Source organism: Physeter macrocephalus, chromosome 8 (genome assembly GCF_002837175.3).
Source record: "Physeter macrocephalus isolate SW-GA chromosome 8, ASM283717v5, whole genome shotgun sequence".
Taxonomy (NCBI): domain Eukaryota; kingdom Metazoa; phylum Chordata; class Mammalia; order Artiodactyla; family Physeteridae; genus Physeter; species Physeter macrocephalus.
This window is the reverse complement of record NC_041221.1, coordinates 152,884,365-152,906,366: the sequence shown is the minus strand read 5'-3', so window position 1 is coordinate 152,906,366 and position 22,002 is coordinate 152,884,365. Positions and strand designations below refer to the sequence as shown.

Genomic DNA, 22,002 nt, shown 5'->3' with positions numbered 1-22,002 from the left:
TCAGATTTGCACTACTGAAGGGATGCTAATTTCCAAACAGCCCGGCAACCCCCGTTCTCCCAACCTGGAGTCTCCTTCCGTGCAGGGAGTGAGGGCCATTCAGACTCCAGAATCAATCAGCCTGATCAGACTCCAATCCTGCGGGCTGGAGGACTGTGGGGAAAGGTCAGGGGAGGAGTACGGTCGCGCCCTGGGACAGCCTTTGACTGGGACCTTTCTGGCAGTGCCCCTAACTGTGTTCTCTCTGCACAGAGTAACTTCAGCTTTTAGCTATGGTCATTCCAAGGCCATACGGCCTTCCTCCATTAAAGCGCATCCGCAGGTGTCCAGATTTCTGCCCTCTGATGGGCGTCCCAGGCATCCCCGCAGTCTTTTATTCAGTCTATTTCAATTAGGCGACTTTGCGTGCGCCTGGAGCTCTAAAACTTCAGCTAGCGGTGGGGAGAAGCGGCTGACTGGAGGTCACATAACAAATGTGGCAGAGCCAGGGCTGGAGCTGGCACGACCCTAGCGCGCTCTGCCGCTGGCGGCCCCGAGAGACGCGGGCATCTGTATCTGACCGCTGGAATGCGCATACAGTCAGCGTATTAGGGCTTTTCAGAACCGTTTACCCTCCTCTCTACTCTCTGCTGCCTGCCTTCGGGGGGACTACTTGTGCCCACGCTCCTTTCTCATCCAGGATACCTACAGGCTCGAGAGCTAAAGGGGTCTTCGAGCCATGGGGGGCAAGCACCAAGGCGAATGGGGGAGATAAGCGCCGAAGCTGGGTGAGTGGTTTGGATCCAAGGTTCAGAGCATAGGCTCTGGAGAAATTTCGGCTCGGCGAGTTTATTAGCAATGCGGCTGTGGACAAGTTGTTTCATCTTAATCACAGAGCGTCAGTTTTCTCACCTGTAAAATAGGGGTGATCTTACCTGCCTTGTTTGTCTGTTGTGGGAATTCAGTGAGTTTATGCTCATAAAACCTTCAACAAATGGGATTTATTCTTATTTGGGGGCCGCCCCAGAGGAAACCCGAGAGTCTGCAGGCTCAATCCGGGAAAGGTTTGTTCGAAACCCTGGCCTCAAGCCCTCGTCCCATGCAGACTAAGCGCTCCCAAGCCAGAGCCCCAGCGGTGTTATTTGCCTGATTTCTACCTCCTAGCTCTCTGTGGGTGACTTTGACCCTCTCTAGGCCTCAGTTTCCCTGTCTGTGCTGTGGGAAGAGGCACGCTCCCAGGGTCTGGAAGTATCAGCCAGACTGGGTGAGCAAACCGGGGCTTCTCTGCAGCGCTGGGGGTCGGAATCAGGGTTCATGGTCCAGGGAAATGCCCCCTTCCCTTTGCCGCTTGCCAGAGAGGACTGAGAGTAAGGAGGGAGGACAGACGGCTTTGCGGTGGAACCGTGGCCTCCTGCTCCTACGCATTCCTCGAGGGCAGCGGGTAGAGGCATTAGGAGGGCAGGGGCAGGGTTTTGCCGCAGGCGGCCGGGATCCGTTGTTTGACCACCCCCGCCGGCGTCTGGGTGCTGCTCAGGGGCCACTGCGGAGTTGCGCCCCGCTCAGATCCTCTCTTTCCCAGGGCCCCGGGCCACCACCCTCCACCCACCTATCCCTCTCCTCTTTGGGGCAGTGCCTTGGCCTCTGTCCAACCCTGCCCGTGACTCCAGACGGCGGAAGGACGCCTTGGGAGCCGGCCGCCTGCGGCAGGACTTTGCGCCATTGGCCTTCATCGCCCCATCTTTCCCTTTTCCCTTCTTCCCAGCTTTGAAGGAGGCATCTTTCCTCCGGTTTCACTCTGAGTGGTCTCTGGCTAGCGGCAAAAGGTAAGGGGCATTTCCCAGACAGGCGGCCCTTCTGGGGGCGCGTCTTCATAAGGGGGACCGAAACGAGGGAATTTTCTAAGACAGGTCCCAAGTCTGGCCTCCTGGGGGCGGACTAGCAGAGAAGATTCCCTCTTTCCCTGGGACGTCCCCCTAGTCTTAGCTGGGCAGTGTTTATCTTGTCTCCGCTCTTTTGGGGAGCGGGTGTGTTTCTATTTGCCCTCCCCGGGAGTTAACAGCGGCGACTGATGCTCTTCAGGAAACGGAATTGATCTCTGTGCCTTAAGAGGGTTGGGATATCCAAGAGTGAGAAGGTGTCAAAGGTCGGGGTGGGGAGAAGGGCTTGCTCAAAGGGCCTGAGTTACCCCCAGCGCGGGGAGACCCCGAGGGCTGGGCAGCCTTGTCTACTGTCTGGAGCAACTGAGAGGAAGTGGGTGGACGCTAAACCGCGCCCACCGCCAGGCGGAGGAACCTCTGAGAAGCCCTGAGGGAGTCTTCACTCCAGGGGAAATATCAAGTCTTTCCAATTGCTCCTTCCACATATAAACTCATTCTGCTGTATATTTTCCTCATGTACATGTTCTTTACCCCTCACTTTCCTCCTCCTTAATTCTGCAGGTCTGAACAAGGCCTGGAAATCTGCATTTCTAACAAAATTCCTCTTTCCCCCATTTGATTAAGCTGATAAGCAGGGTTTACCTTATAACTGATTACCCTGATAAGTTACCCTAAAGTCATATCACAGATATGCTACAAAGCCTGGGCAATGCTATACATACAAGTTTGTCTCTCCACAGAGGATGTGACTATAATGTAAAAAAGCATGAAGACAGTCTCAGTACATAACTTTATAGTCACCCCTGTACACACATGTTTTGCTTTCTGGAGGTGGTGCAAACCTTACATGAGGGAAAATGGAAAAGCGTTTAAGTGATTTTTCAAAGTTTAAAACTGCCAGTGCTAGTTCATTATTCACCAGAGGAAATCCACAAAAAGGTACCATTCTGCTGGCCTGGGTGTTGTTCCCAGTTTTCTATCACCCTCTTTGTCTCTTTTCCACCTTCTCTTTAGCTTCCTTCCTACTTAAACATTTATTACTGGGTAAGAAAGCAAGATTGAAAGCACAAGGATACCCAGAAGAAAAACTAGAATACACTCTGCTTGATTAAAATAAAGTACACTCACCATCCCAGGTGAAGTATCTGCTGCCTCTGCATAGCCAAATGGACTGGGTCGTATCAAAAGATACCTGCCCCCTTTTATTTTTCCTCCCCTGGCCTGGTGGATGTGGAGGTTGCCTTCCTCTTATTTAGTTCCCGTAGATTACTGGCTCTGGGGCAGGAATTGGGCTTCTGAAGGCTTCTTTCTCTGGGCCATTTTCTCTTTTGGATCACACAGCTTCAGGCCCCTCCACAAACACATCATTTGCAGAGTGCTTCTAGATTTGCTTGACCCCCCTAGAAATCCATCTGTTGTGTTGCTGTCACTGATCCTGGTCCTCAGAGTGGCTGTGTCTCTCCTTTCTCTGTGACCTTTGGCAGTGATCTGATGCCCCATTGTGTGTTCCCCATCACTGGGGTATGTACCTCACCAGACTCAACTTGAAGTCCTAACACTGTTTACTGGAGAGTGAAATGGAGGCTCAGGCAATTAAAGAGAGGGAGATCTCGGTCTTATGCCAGTGCTACCTGGGACTCTTTTTTTTTGCCGCGGCCTCTCTCCTTGCGGAGCACAGGCTCCGGACGCGCAGGCTCAGCGGCCATGGCTCACGGGCCCAGCCGATCCGCGGCATGTGGGATCTTCCCAGACCGGGGCACGAACCCGCGTCCCCTGCATCGGCAGGCGGACTCTCAACCACTGCGCCACCAGGGAAGCCCCTCTGGGTCTCTTTGATAGGAGGGTGCCTCTCTGAAGGATCCCCTCAGAGAAGGCAGGGGATGGGCCAGGAAGGGGAAAGGATTGGCTCTGGGGACCCTTTGGGCCTTGGAGGTTAAACTTGGAGCTTTGGGAAATTTTCAGCAGGCCAAGTTTCAATTGTGCACTTAAATTCTATAGAGATGGAGAATGTCCAGCTTCCCCTTTTCCCTCTTCACAAAACTATAATCCTTCCAGTGTTTCCACCAACATACCCCTCATGAACATCTACTGTGTGCCAGGAACTCTGGTGGGTAGTGTGGGGATCCTGATGGATCAAACAGATCTCTTCGAGAGCTTCTTGGAGGAAATGGCATTAATTATGGTATCAGGGAGGAAAAGCTCAGCACATTAAGTGGTCCAAATTAAATGATATGAGACTGGGCAGGCTTTGTGCACAAGAGATAAAGCAGTGTTGAAGACAGTGGCCATGCATCCTCAGGCCTGAAACACAGTCTTTCAACTAGTTTATGAATCTGGAAGTGGCTCCCACTTTCCTGCTCTGCCAAGAGCACTAAGTTTAACTTCTGCCTGTCTCCATTCCATTCAACATGAGCATGTGTACTTTTCCATCACTGACCCCACGAGCTCCCTAAATCAAAGGGCCAAGAAAGGCCGGCAGAAAGGGGACCTGGATTTCTGGCAGAGAATTTCCCCGAAGGAGCCCTTAGCAGATTTGGCTGCAGTCAGGGAGTTCCTTTGAGGGCAATGAAACAGAAGTTCACCATGTGCTTATTAGAGGTTACAACCTGCTAAAAAATGATGGGTCACGTTACCCAGAAACATCTAGCTATTTCCTTTGCCAGCCACAAGCTTATATGTTGAAAGGTCTGAGGAAGGAGATCATTTCGTCTTCCCTTCCTTCCTCCCTTCTTCCCTCTCTCCCTCCCTTCATTCCCTCCTTCCCCGATCTCTCTCTTTCTTGACAGGTGGCAGAGGCCGAAGTTGGGGGAAGGCTGTTCAAGCCCCCCATTTTAACAGAAAGAATGAGGAAGAGAGAAACCTACACCAAATAACTAATCAGAGACGTTGTTTTTGCTTTGGTAGTTACTCTAAGGAAAAAACTATTTGGTGGGGCGGTGATGAGGGGGTGGGGATTTATTCCGAGCAAATTTTAAAACGCAGCCTGGCACAGCTCCAGTGCGAGCATTCGTTAGGTAAACGGTGGTTTACCTATCCCGCGGGATGCTCCAGAGAAGTGAGCATGTGAGGACAGTGCCTAACGCCGGCGGTCTCCAGGCTACCGCGGAGCGAGAGGCGTTTCAGTGGCGTGGCTAGGGGCAGAGCCCGGGTCCCCCACTCCCTGGGGATCCACAGCGCCTTGCTTGCCGGAGCCCAGGGTCCACCCCTCCCTCCCAGCGTGGAGGCAGTGCCGTCCGCGATCTCCCAGCGCCGATCTCACACACCCATTTTTCCAACCCACCACCCCCTCCTCAAAGCGAAGAGGTGGGCACCTGGCATGCGCGTCCTGCTTTTTCTGCCCGGGCTCTCCCGTCTCCTCCACTTTTGCCCCCGACGTCCCAGAACAGCGGAGCAGGACACGGCCCTGGGAGGGTGCAGCCTGTGCGCCTCGAGCGCGCTCAGGGCGCGGCGAGGATGCTTAACGGACTGCAATGGCCGGGATGCAGACCCCAGCTCAAATCCCTGAGAAGAATATCCTCCTCCCCTTCCTTCTGTCTCCCTTCTCCTGCCCGGCTCTGCCCAGCTCAGCCCCGCTCCTCTCCAGCTCGGACACGGGTACTAAGCGATCCTTCGCGCGCCACTTTGCGAGGAACTTTGGCCGGCTCCCCTGCGCCACCCGGAGAGGGATGTTAATGAGGGAGCGTGGCCCTGCGCTGAGAGCCAGCAGGCTCCTGCGCCGCGATTGGCTGCGGCGAGGCGGAAGGATGACGTTATGCAAATGAAGGGGTGGGCCATTGACGCTCGGGCCCCGCCTCCTCCCTTTGGGGTTAGTGTGCTTGTGTTTAGCTCTGGGGAGAGTCAAACTGGATTCCATAGGGAAAGCCTGCAAATCACTTCTATTTTAGCAAGGAGAAAACAGAATCTCCATTCAGCAGGGTCCACCTCTCTCTCTTTCTCCCTCTCCTCTCCTCTCCTTTCCTCTCTGTCTTTCCCTACCCCCCTCCCCCTTCCCCCCACCCCACTCTCCCTCTCTGGTGTATCTGTCTATGGCAACCAGCGTCCTCCTCATCTGTACGCACTGAAAGGAAAGAAACATCTTTGGTTGGGAGAGAAGGAGGAAAAAAAGAGAGAGAGAGAGAGAGAGAGAGAGGAAAAACTTGCCTGGTTGTGGAAAATGACACTTGAAGTAGCAAAGCCGGCAGCGCGAGTTGAGTCTATTGTTTCTTAAATTGCCATCAGGGTTTTTTTTTCTTCCTGCTTCTTCAAGTGAACGGTACCTCTACAAAAGGAAACTCCAGCCCCTCCTGTCCTCCACCGGCCTGTGATCATTACAAAAAAAAAAAAAAAAAAAAAAAAAAAAGAAAAAAAAAAGCACCCAAACCAAAAATTAACCAACCAAACAACCCCCAACAGCCAAGCATACATCTCTATTTTTTTAATTTTGGTCTTTTTGTTGGATTTTCCCTTCCTTTTTTCTCTCCTTTTTTTTTTCCTTCGGGTTATCGCTCAGTTTTGAGCGAAGGTTTACATTTTTAAAAAATTTGCTTTCCAGCCCGCCTTGATCTTCTAGAGCGAGTTCAACGACTCACAAAAAAAAAAAAAAAAATCTCTGGCTGGCGTTTTTCTTTCCTTTTTTTTTTTTTTTTTTTTTTTTTCAAATTTTCAAGGGGGAGGAGATTTTCCACAAGAAAAGGTTGTTTTCATGTTTGGGATTCAGGAAAGCATCCAACGGAGTGGAAGCAGCATGAAGGAAGAGCCGCTGGGCAGCGGCATGAACGCGGTGCGGACGTGGATGCAGGGCGCCGGGGTGCTGGACGCCAACACGGCGGCGCAGAGGTGAGTACCGCTCGGGGACCGCGGCCGGGGAGGCAAACCGCGAGCAGCAGAGCCGGGAGGTGGTAGCGGAAGCCGCCGCCGCGGGGCCGGGCCGCGTTCTTGCGTCTGCCGCTCGGCTCTGCTCGTCTCCGGGGCTCCGCGCTCCCCGGCCGCTCTGTCTTGGTTGCCTGCGGCCGCAGAGGCAAGAGCTGCCTGCGAGGAGCCCGCGCTTTACCGGCACTTTTCCCTGCCTGGTCTGTGACTGTTTTCATTTTGTTTTAAGCCTGAAGAGGCGTCTCACCAGTATGATGTTGGATATCTGTGTTTTTCTGTGATTGCTGTTTCTTTTCAGGCCGCCTGTCTTTTCTTTCTTTCCTTCCTTTTCCTTTTCTATTTTCTTCTTTCCTTCCTTCCTTCCTTTCTTTCTTCTTTCTTTTCTTTGCTTTTTCTTCTCTATTTCTTTCCTTCCTCCTTCCTTTCTCTCCTTCGTTCCTTTCTTTTCCTTCCCTCTTCTTTCTTTCTTTCCTCTTCTTTCTTCACTCATTCTTCCTCTTTCCTCTTTTCCCTTCTAACTCCTTTTCTCTCCCCATTTCCCCCTAGAATCATCTCTTATTTCTCCTCTCTGGTTCTCCCTCCCTCTCCCTATAGCTTTCAGTTTTTCTTGGTCCACCCGAAGAACAACAACTCCTAACTTTAATTGTGATGTCTCCTAAAAGTTTTCCCCACCATCTATGACCATGGCCCCTTCTAGCCCCTCTGCCACTCTCAGCTCCTGCATGCTAGACTGTGTGGCCTAGAGGCATTGCTTTCGGAGATTGACCTGGGGGAACTTTCCTGGGCACCCTCAGTACCCTTTCTTGGGACTCCTGGTCCCAAGTGAGAAATGGTCCCCCGCTTTTTTTTAGGCCACCAGCTGGGCTTGGGGGAATGGGAGATCTGGTGGCTCCATGCTCTCTCCGGCCCAGAGAGGGCGGAAGGGGAAGAATGAAGATGACTAATTACATCATCCTCATCTTCTCCGGGCTGGGGACAAGTGTCCACAACACTGTTCCCATTCCTGATGATAGTAAGGATGGGGGTGGTTGGTAGTAAGAGTGAGTTGGGTAACTGGGCTAGAAGCGAAAGTGTGTATGTGTGTGTGTGTGTGTGGCGCGTGCGTGTGTGTGTGTGTGCGCGCGCGCCCTTGTGTCGGGCAGGTCGGGCTGTCAGTGGCCGCCCTGCGCCCCTAGCACCCAGGCTCCAGCCCCCGGGAGGGCGCGCTCAACCGTCAGCCCTTATCCATAGGATTTCTGGAAAGGGTGTGAGGATTTCTGCGGAACAGCGAAACTTTGTCAGGACAGGTCTTTAAAAAAAAAAAACACCCAATTCCCTTTCCCACAGCGACCACTCCTGACTGCTCCGAGTTCCACCCGCAGATCCTTTTTCTCCACATGTTTCATTTGTGGGGGTGGGGACAGACGGCTTCCCGAGGCCCGGCACCCGCGGCTGGCCGGGGGCGGTGGGGGGGGCGCGGCACATGAGGTTTCCCGGAGGATGGCTGCTGCAGCGAGGAGCTGAGCATGTTCCCCATCCATTCTCACCTGCCCACGGGAGATTCGAGGGGGTGGCGAGAACCAACTCCCATGCCCACTCTCCCTTTAAGTTGTAAACGACCGGCTTTATTCCACGATCGCGCTTCACCTCATCCACCGCTACTTTTCTTCCTCCCCACGCAGCGCGCGTCAGGTCGGAGTAAACGCGTACAGCGTTTTATCTCTTGCGCAAAACCCAAACAGAACTTTCACACCTCTTCGTCAAGTTCGGGGGGCGCGCAGGTCCTCGGCGGGGAGGAGTGAGCAGGCGAGAGCACGCATATCCCGTCGCCGGGTGGGCCCGGGGCGCCTGAGGGGGCGTGTAGGGAGCCCACAGGGCGTTTTGGGGGCAGAGAAGGTGTTTGAGGGTTCGCGCGTGTGTAAGGGGTGACAAGGGGTCGCGGTTGTTGTCCCACTTAGCCGTCTAACTCTGCGTCTTTGGCCGCAGCGGGGTGGGTCTGGCCCGGGCTCACTTTGAGAAGCAGCCGCCTTCCAATCTGCGGAAATCCAACTTCTTCCACTTCGTCCTGGCCCTCTACGACAGACAGGGCCAGCCCGTGGAGATCGAGAGGACAGCCTTTGTGGGGTTCGTGGAGAAGGAAAAAGTAAGTGGGCGCAGCGCCGCTGCCCCTCGCCCCAGCCGGGGAGCAGGCTCAGGCGCTTCGGGAGGCGAGCTCCTCGCGAGTGCAAAGCATCATAACACACTCCCGCGCGGGGTCCCCCAAGCCACTTCCCGTTCTGGGCGAACCCGGACTCCTAGTTCCTGAGGTTCTGCTCCAAAAAAGCTCGTGCTGAGTCCCCAAAGATGGAGCGAGGCGAGCCCGGCTTCGCACTCCAGAGTCAAGGGCGCTGGGGATGAGCCCGCCCTCGACCGCGCGACCACGCGTGGCTCCAGCCTCTGCTGGCCCAAGCTCGAGCCCCCAGGCCCTAGGAACGGGGTCGCCCGTGCGAGCCCCACGGAAGTTTTTAGCAAAAGTTAGAGGAGCAGTAAGGGTCGGGAGGGCGGCAGAGGGGTCACAGTTGGCCGCAATTTCTGCTGCTCCCGGGCCTGGCCGACTCCCGGGGTCCCTGCCTGGGGAAGGTTGCCTCGAAGTCGGTCCACTAGCTCACGCCGACCTCTCTCCTGCGTCTCTTGTGTCTTTGCGTCCTGCTGCAACCCAGGAAGCCAACAGCGAAAAGACCAATAACGGGATTCACTACCGGCTCCAGCTCCTCTACAGCAATGGTGAGGCTCCCGTCGGGTCTGCGCCGGCACCCCGGGGCTCCGGGTGAGGGTAGGGGGCGCGGGGAGCTTCAGGTGGACGAGAACCCGCAGCAAAGCTCAGTCATCCGCCATCCTCGGGGTAAACCGGCCTCTCTTAAGTTTCGCCTGAAGCGGTTTCACCTGAGGAGGTCCTGAGTGGCTCGAGGGCGGCGGCATTAGCGGACGCGTACCTGGGGCCAGGTGTGGCGCCTTGGCCCCCGCTGGGCTGCTTTCTCTCTTCCCCTTCCTAAGGCCGGGTTCTTCCGCTTAGCATAGACTTCATGCCGAAGTCCCTTGAGTTCAGGGGGCTTGAGCGGTCAGGGCCTTGGTGGCTCCCGGAGAGCACGCAGAGGGACTCCAGCCGTGGGAAGGGAGAGAACCCAGGTCGGGGTCCGCCTTATTCCCAGCTGCTGTGCTTGGGGGTGGGGCTGCCTTCCAGATGCGCTCGGGCTGGGCCAGAGGCCCTTCTCCGGGAACTGGGGAAAGGGGGTCCTGGCTGTGCTTCTCCGGGACAGTCGGAGTTCCATCAGCCTTGGAGCCCCATTCTTTGTTTCCTGCAGATCCTCTCTCACTTAATTCTCCTTCGTTCCCCTATCCCCCGCCCCTCCCCCAGGAATAAGGACGGAGCAGGATTTCTACGTTCGCCTCATTGACTCCATGACAAAACAAGTAAGTTTCTTAAATTCGCGCCGCGGGGGCGACTCTACGGCCGCGAAATTTGGGAGAGTCAAGAAGCTGGCTACTCCTTAGCGGGAGGGCTGGGACTCGAACTCTCAATGCCAGGGCGGACCGCGCTCTCAGCGTAGCCTTCCAAATGCCCCAAAACACGTTGACTCGCCGCGTGGAGGAGATGGCTCGACGGCTCCTTCTTTATAAGGGAAATTCAGACCTTGTGATTTAAGACTACGGGGTGCTGCGTGGGGAGAATATGGGCTGAACTTCCTTTGACCCGGCCGGGGAGCCCCAGGGGGCGCAAAGGTGCCCAGAGACCCTCGTGCAGATCGGGCTGAACTTGTGAAACCCAAACCACCAGGGCCTCCCCCGGGAGGCAGAGGTAGAGGAAGCGGGTGAGGGGCAAAGGCAGCTTCCCCAGAAATGGTGAGATGGTCTGAGAGCGCACTTGACCTACTCTACACATTTTTAAAAAAAAGAGATGGTGGTGGTGGTAGTGTTGGAAGACGGAGCGACAATTGTTAGAAGATATTTTGCAAAAATCCTTCTGGCTTTTGCCTCCAAGTTTGGCAAGAAGCCAGGCAGCATGAGTGAGCTTGTGGTCTTAAAGGTACATAGACGGCATTTTCTTAAGCTCCCAACACGCGGGTGCCAAGCAGTATACGTTAAGGTTGAGTTATGGTTTAAAAGATACAATTATGAGCCGAGTCAGAAAAGAGGTCTGACGTTTTTACGAGGGGCAGGAACATTTTTTCTTTTTAATTTTAAGAAAAAGTTTAGGAATTAAATATCTGGTTAGGTAGGTGGAGGATTTCGTGACAAAAAAGAAGACAGTTTTATTGGGTGGGGGAAAGAAATCAGAACAAAGAAAAGTTACCCATTGTGTACTAACCACCAATTTAGTGAGAGGGTTAAAACTGGTTTGCTTGATTGCGATTTTAAAATATTCCCTTTAAAATAATGGATGTAGTTTTCATAGATACTGGCTTGGAAGGTTTCAAACTAGAGTATACATGCATACTTAAAAATTGTTTTTAGATACCCATGGCTTAAATATGTTGTACAAAATGCACGTTAATAAGCTGTTGGGAGTTTTAAAATCTACTTAGCAAGAACCAATTTAATAACAGCTAATTATTTTTACCTTTATTTCATTGTGAACCAAGTAAAAAACATGAGGGTATGACATGTGTTTTTTTAAATGATAAATACATATCTCTTGAAATCTATTTCAAATTATTAGCCTAAAATATTTGACTTTCTTAAAGATCTGTTTTATTTCTTAGTTGATTGTTCAGAGTAAATGCACATTTATGCTTTTACTCTTGGTATTATTATTGTTTTTTATTATTATTACGACACTGGTTTTGATCATTACATAGGATAATTCCCTTTGATTTGGACGCTCTGTATTTTGTTAAATTTTTTTCCTGCCAAGCAAAAAAATGCAAAAGGCTGATTTCAGTAACTTTTAAAACAAATGATATCAAAACAAAAGTGTCTTAAGTGGAGTTTTGTTTTTAAAAAATTGTCTTTGATACCCTGGATATCTTTTCCTGCGACTCCCTCCCTTTGATTTGGACGCTCTGTATTTTGTTAAATATTTTTCCTGCCAAGCAAAAAATGCAAAAGCCTTATTTCAGTAACTTTAAAAAAATGATATCAAAACAAAAATGTCTTAAGTGGAGTTTTGTTTTTAAAAAATTGTCTTTGATACCCTGGGTATCTTTTCCTGACATTCCCATCAGAAGAAAGACAAGATGGGAGGGGGAGAGGGAAAGTATGATTTCTAATACATATTCCTTATGTACTTATTAGAATTTATTTTTTAAAGAATAAAAACTCTCCACAAACCAGTATGTAAGACCTGTCTGCTTGTGAAACATTGGCCACTTAAATATTAAATTATCGGCAACTCTATGAAGTGAACAGTTGTAAGGAGCACAAAATTAGGACATGTTTGACGTGATAACTTCTCTCAAAATTTTATTTTAGGCCCCTTAAACCAAAAGTGCCACAAGAATTGATCTTCCCATTATGAGATGAACTGACTTTACACACTCTTCTAAGGTGGAAGAATAATCTTGATTTTTATAAAGCAATACATCTAATATCATTTTACTAACAAGGTCATAGAGCTTAAGAAAAACTATAGCTTCAGGCATTCTTTGACTCCTTGGTTTCATAAATTCTTTCGGTGTTGGGTGTGGGAGTGGGACCAGAATAAGATATAGTGTAGTAATAGCAGGTATAAGAGAGTTACTTGCCATACTGTGACATCTCACTGAAAGTTAAAATTATAAATGTAGGCAATTATATATTTTTGTGGGGAGTGACCTGAAAAAAAGGCTTAGTAATTATCTGAATTTAGTCTAAAAATATCAAGAAAAAAGATTTTTCCAGGCATACCTGTTTGCTTTCATAGTAGTTGTCTAATGCCTTCTCTGTAGCTTTTACTTTGAAAGGCAATCCCTGCTCGTTATCCGGTTGCTTTTTCCTTGATTATGTGCTGTAAGAGTTTGGGAAGTAGGTTAGCTTCTTGTGTACACAGCTAATACAATAGTCTTCAAAAAGCAGATCAACATGAAGAGCATGACTTTCCTTAGCTGTGACATAATTATTACGTTTTAGCTTTGATGAGTAAAACAGTGGATTCTCATCTAGCTTGAAATTATTCTGTGATAATTAAATGCCAAGTCTGATTTTTAAGTTTCTTAAATTTTTTATTTTAGTTAAGTGTGCAGTGACCCCTTCAATCAGAAGTAAGTCTTGACATAAGGTGACCGATTAAACGCTTACTTTTTTTTCCCCTGTGAAATTCTTCCAGGTAGATAGACTCAGGATTTTGATATTTAGAGTGCTGAATGGGATAATTTCAGTAATGTGATGAGTTCTAAAAACATCATAAATTTCAGTGGGAATATCTAACCACAGTTCAAGTGTCTTCTCTTAGCTGCTTATTTATCGTAACATTTTTCACATCAGAGATGCAGCTTTATGTATGTGATGTCATATCTTTGACTCAGAAGTTGGGGTTAAAACTTGAATTATTTGGCAAGCAAAATTCAAAACTAGCTGTGCACTTTATATTTTCATAGAATGTTCGTGATGTTGGGTAGAGTTAGCAGCATTGAGATCAAACAGAAATGTACTCAATCAACCAAGATGTATTGGTATGACACAGTATTTCACACCTTTTCAAAGTGTCTCATTACACTATTTGGGGTAATGACTCTTAATTTTGGACTCTACCAGGAAAGGGAAAGCTTTATTAGAAGTGAATGTGTAAGGATCTGAGCCCTCTTATCCCTATGCTTTTCTTATAAAACACTAAGGATATAATTATATTTAAAATATTTGTCCACCAACTAGAAAATAAGAAGCTTGCTTTTGGGAAGGGTTTTGCAAAACCAAGTTTAGCTGGACTAAAAATAGGGTGGGTTTTTTTTGTTGTTTTTTTTTGTTTTTTTTTTTGTCATTGCTGTTTTTGGTATTCCATTAGTGAGCATGCAAAAAGGCCTGTAGGATCCAGAAGTTTATGGCTGTTGCATCCAGAAATGGTATCTACTGCAGAAACTCAAATGAACTCAGTGGGAGAGGTCTGAGTTTTAATGTGCCTCAGTTCAGATTTTCCTGTAGTATTTGAGATATAATTACATTCTGTGATTGCTTCAGTGAGTTATCTTTAAATAGTTAAAAAAAAAAAAACCTTTAACTTATCTGCCCTCTTACCATCTTGCTTTGAAAAAAGGGACAATTTTATAATTCAAAGAAAGAGTACCAAATTCCATAAAGTTATCAAAAACAAAACATTCCCTGCCCCCAAACCAAAGCTCTTTTTTGGAAAGGGAAAAATAATAGTCACATAATCCTTGTGTGTATGGATTTGAAGGTCGGTGATATGGTGAGGGGACCCCTAAAAAGTCCCAGCACTGTGGGAAGTCTAAGGTACAATAATCAGAACTGCTGTCATAGTTCTCTTTCCAGCTAATCTTTATATATTTGTTTTGATGGTCCCAGTACTTCAAGTTATTGATGCAAGTGCACTTTTTCCGATTGATTGTTTCATCCTATCCTGCCACAGCTATGTAGATTTGATTAACAACCCTTTCTGTTCATGGTTCTTCATTGGTAGATAAACACATTTTTAGTGTATCAATAAGTTCCTAAGGAATTCAACTAGGCCAGCAGAGAGGTTCTTTCATGTATTCGGGGAAACAAACAAAAAATGACAGGGCAAGTTTATAGTTAGGAGCCATATTTTAGCAGCTTTCTCTCTTCTTTGGTAACTATATTTGGGGAAACAAACAAAAAATGACAGGGCAAGTTTATAGTTAGGAGCCATATTTTAGCAGCTTTCTCTCTTCTTTGGTAACATGTCAAAAATGCAGGTGATTTGAATTTCCTTGCACATTTGCAAAACCAAGTTTAGCTGGACTAAAAATAGGGTGGGTTTTTTTTGTTGTTTTTTTTTGTTTTTTTTTTTGTCATTGCTGTTTTTGGTATTCCATTAGTGAGCATGCAAAAAGGCCTGTAGGATCCAGAAGTTTATGGCTGTTGCATCCAGAAATGGTATCTACTGCAGAAACTCAAATGAACTCAGTGGGAGAGGTCTGAGTTTTAATGTGCCTCAGTTCAGATTTTCCTGTAGTATTTGAGATATAATTACATTCTGTGATTGCTTCAGTGAGTTATCTTTAAATAGTTAAAAAAAAAAAAACCTTTAACTTATCTGCCCTCTTACCATCTTGCTTTGAAAAAAGGGACAATTTTATAATTCAAAGAAAGAGTACCAAATTCCATAAAGTTATCAAAAACAAAACATTCCCTGCCCCCAAACCAAAGCTCTTTTTTGGAAAGGGAAAAATAATAGTCACATAATCCTTGTGTGTATGGATTTGAAGGTCGGTGATATGGTGAGGGGACCCCTAAAAAGTCCCAGCACTGTGGGAAGTCTAAGGTACAATAATCAGAACTGCTGTCATAGTTCTCTTTCCAGCTAATCTTTATATATTTGTTTTGATGGTCCCAGTACTTCAAGTTATTGATGCAAGTGCACTTTTTCCGATTGATTGTTTCATCCTATCCTGCCACAGCTATGTAGATTTGATTAACAACCCTTTCTGTTCATGGTTCTTCATTGGTAGATAAACACATTTTTAGTGTATCAATAAGTTCCTAAGGAATTCAACTAGGCCAGCAGAGAGGTTCTTTCATATATTTGGGGAAACAAACAAAAAATGACAGGGCAAGTTTATAGTTAGGAGCCATATTTTAGCAGCTCTCTCTTCTCTGGTAACATGTCAAAAATGCAGGTGATTTGAATTTCCTTGCACATAGAGGAGTGAAGAAGTTTGGGATTTTTATGCATGATCAGGACCTGTGTTTGGGAAAATGTAAACTCATCACAGTGGAAAATGTGTTGTTTGGAGTCTGGGGGTGAAAACAAAGCTGATGGTTTTGGAGAGATTGCCGAAGCCAGATGGCCTAGTACTTTCCCAGTCTGGCGGTCCAACTGCTCCCTCCTGGATAATATACAGCCATTTGTTCAGGGATATTTACGCTAGAGCTGTTTCCATGTGAATGTTTGAACAGCATTAAAAATGAACGTATTAGTAGTGATGCATTTATCGAAATTGTATGACTACACGGATAGTCTATTCTTATGTCTTTACTTATATTGCTGAGAGGAATGAAGGAGGGTCTGGATGTTGGTGAATTGTTTATATAGTTGTTGAGCAAGAATGATTTGGTCTTAGTTATTAAAATATGTAAGCATTTGGAAACTAATTGAAGTAATGGTAGCACCTACCTGGAAGCTCAGTTGTGAAAATTAAATGAATTCATACATGGGAAATGCTTAGAACAGTAACTAGCATACATTAAGTGCTTAATAAATTAGCTGCTTTTATTATTTTACTATTATTACTATTATTACCCCATTGAGTTGACAAAGCCAGTTGTATCTACTAATATAGATGTAAATGTAGTTATCATATGAGTGAAATATCTTTTATTACTGCTAGAAAAAGAAATATTGCATGATATTGTTAGAATGATTCAGTTTTTATCTTGGTGTTTGAATAATATGAGAGATTTTATTTCTTTGAGACACAAAAGATGCATTCTGAAGCTAACTGCTTTTGGTACACATTCTCTTTTTATTCAGGGCTGTGATGTAACTGAACAGCATAGTGAATATGATATCATTCCTTTGCAACTTTCCTTATTCAGTTCTGCAAACAGGCCTGCTTAGCTGCTGAGCTTAAATTACATCTTTGTAATTTGTTCACCAGTAGCTAAGCTGCTAATTGAAGCAAAATAATTTTTCATTTTATTTCACTATTAATTTTGGATTGCTGTTTGACACAATTGTTTATGAAATGTCAAATTTGTAGTGTTTTCTTTGGCACAGGTTAATTTTTAACTAAGGCTCCCTCACCTACTGGAAATTTCTCGAACCGCATTAGCTAACACTTTTTTTTTTTTAATGACAAGCAGTGGAACTTGGTGGTCGAAAGTAACGATTAATATTACAGCATGTTGATAATGTAGGTGGTCATTTTTTTTTATTAGTTTTGATTCTTGGTAATTTGCTGCCAAAGTCGTGTTGACAGTCTGTATTTATAGGACACTTTACTTCTGGTTGAAGGAGATACTTTGTACATTCATGAATGTATTCTTTAAGGTGACAAATTAGGTTTGGCCTTTTATTTTGTATTTGGAAAAAAGTGATGTATTTTCAAGGTTACTGTTTTGATTTAAATGAAAAATTAGGAGTTTTTGTTAGTTATAGGTAACCTATCTACCTGCCTTCCTCCCTCCCTTTCTTCCTCCCTCTCTTCCTTCCTTCCTTTTTCTTTCTTTCTTTCTTTCTTTCTTTCTTTCTTTCTTCCTTTCTTTCCTTTCATTGTCTTTTTCTGTCTTTCTAAATTAATGATGACAAGTCTCCGATTGTTGGTTTGTAAACCAAGAAAGACTTCTAATGAAGACATTTTATTCCCAAAAACCTTTCAGATTTTAATGAACCAAAGTCAAAAGTATTCTCTTTGCCCACTTTATTTTTGCATGGAACACAAAGAGTTAAAATTATTAGAAAAGTAAACAAAAAACTGTGCTCAATTCTCTGTATTTCTTTTGGCATCCCATTGAAGTGTGATCCCTGTGTAAGTTCACCATCTATTTTTTGTTTTACTGTGTTGTCTTTATCCATAGTAAGTTTCAATTAACTTTTAAGACCCAGTGATATTTTAGAAAAGTGGAGATGAACCACAATTCACAAGATGCCTTCTAAAACAGTGGCAACAGAGGCAGATTTTTTCTATTGATTGATTTCTTTTCAAAGATGGTATAGGTTAATGTGTAATTGGGCATTTGAAACTGATGGCATTTCATCCTCTCACAGCAAACCTTCTGGCACTGTTGTTGTGTAAGGATGTGAAAGTTTAACAATTCCTATTTTTTCCTTCATTTTTGTTATAAAAAATTATTCTTGAAAAAACCCTCAATCAGAAAGTCAACAGAGTATTAAAAATAACTGTGATATTTTCATTATGCTCATTAGAGGAGAACGTTAAGAAAAGGGAGGCTAGTATATCAGAAGAATAAATCTGCTCCAAATATGTCAAGTTTTGACAACTTGTTTATCAGTTTCACTGGGTTTTTAAAGTTGAGATAAAGTTCGTGCTGTTTATTCTTTTACTTTTTATCCTGTACAAGCATTCCTGCCACCTTAAGGGATTTATTTGCATTGGCAGGATTAATGTAAACATCGTTTTCTATTTGATATTGTATTTTGTTATTGTTTTTGTTGTTTCTTAGGGTAAAACCTCAACTTGCTTCACCATCAATTCATTTATTTAAATAATATATTTGATATGCTTTCTCTCCCCCTCCTGACCATCTCTGTAACAGGCCTCCCATCCTTACTCCTGATGAACACACTGACTTCTTTAAACCACTGTTGTTTTTGTCACTCTCACAGCAGACTACCTTCCTCCCAGTGAGCAGATGCCTGACTTACTATGGAGGATGAAGATAAGGCTTCTTCTTGGTGTTCCATTGTCTAGGTCCTAAACCAGCTGTCTATTAAAATGGTTTCACTTAAAGTAGTCCGTACTGTTTATATGCTTCTGTGATCTCCCAACTGATCCGGCCTCAATGAGCTTCACTCACACCCCACAGAGGCACATATTTAAATTGGGAAAAGAAGCAGAAACTTCTCCCTAAGCTGGTGTTAGAGAACCCCTTTCCTTTCAGGCTCGAAGTCTGGGTTTGCTGAACTGTGAACCAGTCTTGACGTGTGTACTAAATGTACATGGTAGAGATTTGATATGTGTGAAAGCTGGAGGGAGAACTTGTAGGCATTTTTAAAAAGTCTGTTTTATTGTTGACACTCTACATCGGAGATGTTCATCAAAATAGATTTATCCTGTTTTCCTAATTTGGATCTCATCAGAATGTCGATTTCTTGGACCATACTTGTGGTGTGTGGTGTGTGTGTGTGTGTGTGTTTTAACAAGCTTTTTCAGTAACAAAAACTGCTTAGGTGAGGTTGGAGGTGGAGCTGCCTTTGACAGAGTTTCACTGTGTAGCTAACTCTATTACACTGAGGTTCTAGATTACTCTATTTCCAGGATTTTAGTTCTACTCCTTAGGAGAGGGAGAAGACTCTGTTTCACTTGTTTTTATTTCAGAAGTCACAGAAGCAGCAAGCACTTCTTTATCTGTGTTTATGTGCTGAAAAGTATTGTTCTGCTGAGGCCCCAAGGAAAGGGACAGAAGAAACTTCATGCTTCCTTCCGTCCCCAGAGTTTAACTATTTCTGAGCAAATCCAGACTCATGCTTTCATTTTTCTATGCTTGATGTAGAGAAGATTCTCCTTTTTGACTCTGCTGCCAGAAGCAAAGTGGCAGGTTGACATTTGGTAGAGATGTATTACGGAGGCCCTGGGCCTTCAACAAATGATGTTCAGTCACCAAAGACAAAAACATGGGATACCTGGGAGACCATGGGTCATCTACTGTTTGGGGGGGCGTCAACATATTTTCACTGCAGCATATTTTTAATTGAGTATCATCATGGGCCTGCTGATTTCAGTGGAACCAGCAGCCTCAGTAAAAAATAATATTGGTATTATCTAGAAAGAGTCAAAATGAGAAGGTCTGATGTAATTGATACTCCTTCTCCTCCCAAAACCATTTTTTTTAAACAGGAAGGAAAACCCCATTAATACCTGTGAATTTTATTCACCAAGTTATTTGTATTAGTTTAGCATGACAGAAAACTAAAGTTGAAACAGAGGTTTTCAGTGGTATTAAGAGAATACACAAAACATGTAGTGATAATAGGATTTCTCAGAAATGCATAATAGAAATTTTAGCACCATGTATGAGATCTAATCAGTTATTTACAGTGTTTCTTTGATTTTTTAAAGCAGTGATTGTCATAAATAAAGCAGGCAGATATAAGTTTTGATTTTTAAAACATTTTCAATTTACTTAATGCATTTTCTCAAGTAAAGCAACTTCCTGGGTATTTAAAAGGTCTTTTAAGATTGCAGGAACACATCATCAGTGCATGCTAAAACTAATGGGTGAAAATTTAAGTCATAATATGATGTTAACATAATCTAGATGATTTCCCCAGAAGACAGTTATGAATTACTTAAAGTGAAGTAGTAACTTTACAGTACACAAATCTGGCTGTGCTCTCTGATGGGTGGCAGGCACCCCCTTAACCAAATGGTCAGAGTTTACTGGCATTAGTGGAACTAGTTGACAGTGTGATGTGATACAGGGAGAAGAACTCAGCGTCATGTCTGTGGTATTCTGGCCCTGAATTACATAACTTTAGTCTAAGTCTGAGGAAACATTAGACAAACCCAAATTGAGGATGTTCTACAAAATAACTGGCCTATATTCTTCAAAAATGTCAATGTCATGAAATACAAAGACTCAGGAATATTCCTTATTGAAGGAGATATGACATCTGAATGCAGTGATTGGTATTGGTTTTGTTGTTGTTGTTTGCTATAAAGGACATTATTGGGTATTTGGTGGATCTCAGATGTTTAGATTAGATTATTGTATTGTATCAATGTTAATTTTGTGATTCGGATAATCGTGCTATGGTTATGTAAGATAATTCCTTGTTTTAAGGAAATACATACTGAAGTATTTAGGGCATCTCTGCAGCTAACTAATAAATGGTTCAGGAAAAGAAAATAGAGAAAGAAAGAAGAATAAAGCAAATTTACTAAAATGTAAACACTTGAGGCATCTGGGTAAGGAGTATCTTGGAATTCTTTAGATATCCTTACAACTTTTCTGTACATCTAAAATTAAGGCAAAATAAAACATTAAAAAATATAGGGTTATAACAGGCTAACCATAAAAATGCTTTTGATGGGCCAATGGTAGAGAAATGTTTTCTCCTTATGCACGTACTTTTTGTCATTTTTTAATTTGTTGCAATTTTTGTTTTGTAATGGAGTTAGGTAACAAAGTCAGAGCCTACTCTGAAGGTCTGCACATGTAGTGTCATAAGCTGTCCTCCATCATTTACAGTTCTAAAAGTCTCAGGTTCATAAACAAGCACATTCCAGCCAACTATAAGTTAGTTACTGCAGTTTCTGTGTATCCTAAAAAAAGGATAGTCTCTGGTTAATTTAAGTAGTTTCATCACCAAGAAATTGAGAATTATCTCAATGTGTGAAAGTAATTTTGTTAACAATTTGAAGCTGTGTTATATTAGCACTGTGCAGTGCTACATTGTTAAGTTAGTTAAAATGTATCCCCATGGAGAGCAGTGCTCTACCCATAGCTGTGAGCTTTTCTTTGGCCCAGGTGTTAACATGTAGATCTGCCAGTAAGCAGAGGTCTCAAGGAAACTTCCTGGTGACCTTAAGGAAAGTGTTTGTACACATATTACTAAAAACAGACAAAAATATCTTGGCTGGTGAGGTGGTTTGGGACTCCAAGTTTTGAGAGTTAGATGTAATTCTTCTTAGTTGAGGGAGATAACTATGGCTTAATGCCCCCCACCCCAACCCTGCCCATCCCCCAGCATATGCGGGAGAGTATTACTGTTCGGGTGGTTATACACCCCAGAGAGCACATGTTTTCAACCTGTAGGCAGGAAGGATTTCCCCTGATTGATGAATCATCTCAAGACAGTGAGTAGACTCATTAACCATACCCTCACTTGTTTTCTACTACTTACCTCTAGAATATTACATGTTGGAGTTGGAAGTAGTAAAATGAGGCGACAAATACGAATCATTTAAAAATAAAATCCATGTGCTTTTCTATATTTTAAATCACTAGTATCTCAATCTGCTAAGGCTTCTCGGTTTTTCCTTCCCCATTGATTAGATTTATTTTTATTCTGAATTGAAGAGAGAATTGTGGTTGTCTTGACGACAGAAGCCCATCTCATACAAAGATCTAAAGATGTGCTTTATAATAAGGTGGTTGATGGGACAAAGAGGAACATATCCCCTTCCACTCAATTTGGGTTGATCCTTAACAACTGTCTTAAAACAATCAGCCCAGTGAGGGCTTTGGCTCTGAAAGCTAATTGGCCTTGCGGCAGTGGTGAATGGTCAAGAACTTGACTGTGGTAGTTTGTCCTCTGCTACTTGGTTCCATTCTTAGCTCAAATCGTGCCTTTGTTTACAGGCCATAGTGTATGAAGGCCAAGACAAGAACCCAGAAATGTGCCGAGTCTTGCTCACACACGAAATCATGTGCAGGTAAGAAATACCTTGTTCTTTCCCTTTAATTAGCAAAGAGAAGATGAATTTGTATCTCAAATCTAGGTGAATTCAGGTCTATTTTTGGGTATATGTTTATCTTCTGTTAG

The 22,002-nt window shown here is 44.8% G+C and overlaps 1 protein-coding gene across 7 annotated transcripts in view; it reads left to right on the top strand.

The window, feature by feature from the left end:
* The first annotated feature begins 5,439 nt into the window (after positions 1-5,439).
* Positions 5,440-22,002, top strand: part of EBF1 (EBF transcription factor 1) — a 406,002-nt gene continuing 389,439 nt past the window's right edge. For 2 of the 7 annotated variants that reach the window (XM_024117211.3, XM_024117209.3), the window contains exons 1-5: positions 5,450-6,671; positions 8,670-8,826; positions 9,383-9,446; positions 10,078-10,133; positions 21,819-21,892. In XM_024117211.3, the coding sequence (XP_023972979.1) occupies positions 6,538-6,671; positions 8,670-8,826; positions 9,383-9,446; positions 10,078-10,133; positions 21,819-21,892 (485 nt within the window). In that variant the 5' untranslated portion in view covers positions 5,450-6,537. Of the gene's footprint in view, positions 6,672-8,669; positions 8,827-9,382; positions 9,447-10,077; positions 10,134-21,818; positions 21,893-22,002 lie in introns of all 7 variants that reach the window. The other 5 variants (XM_024117212.3, XM_024117210.3, XM_024117214.3 and 2 more) reach the window with 4 other exon arrangements.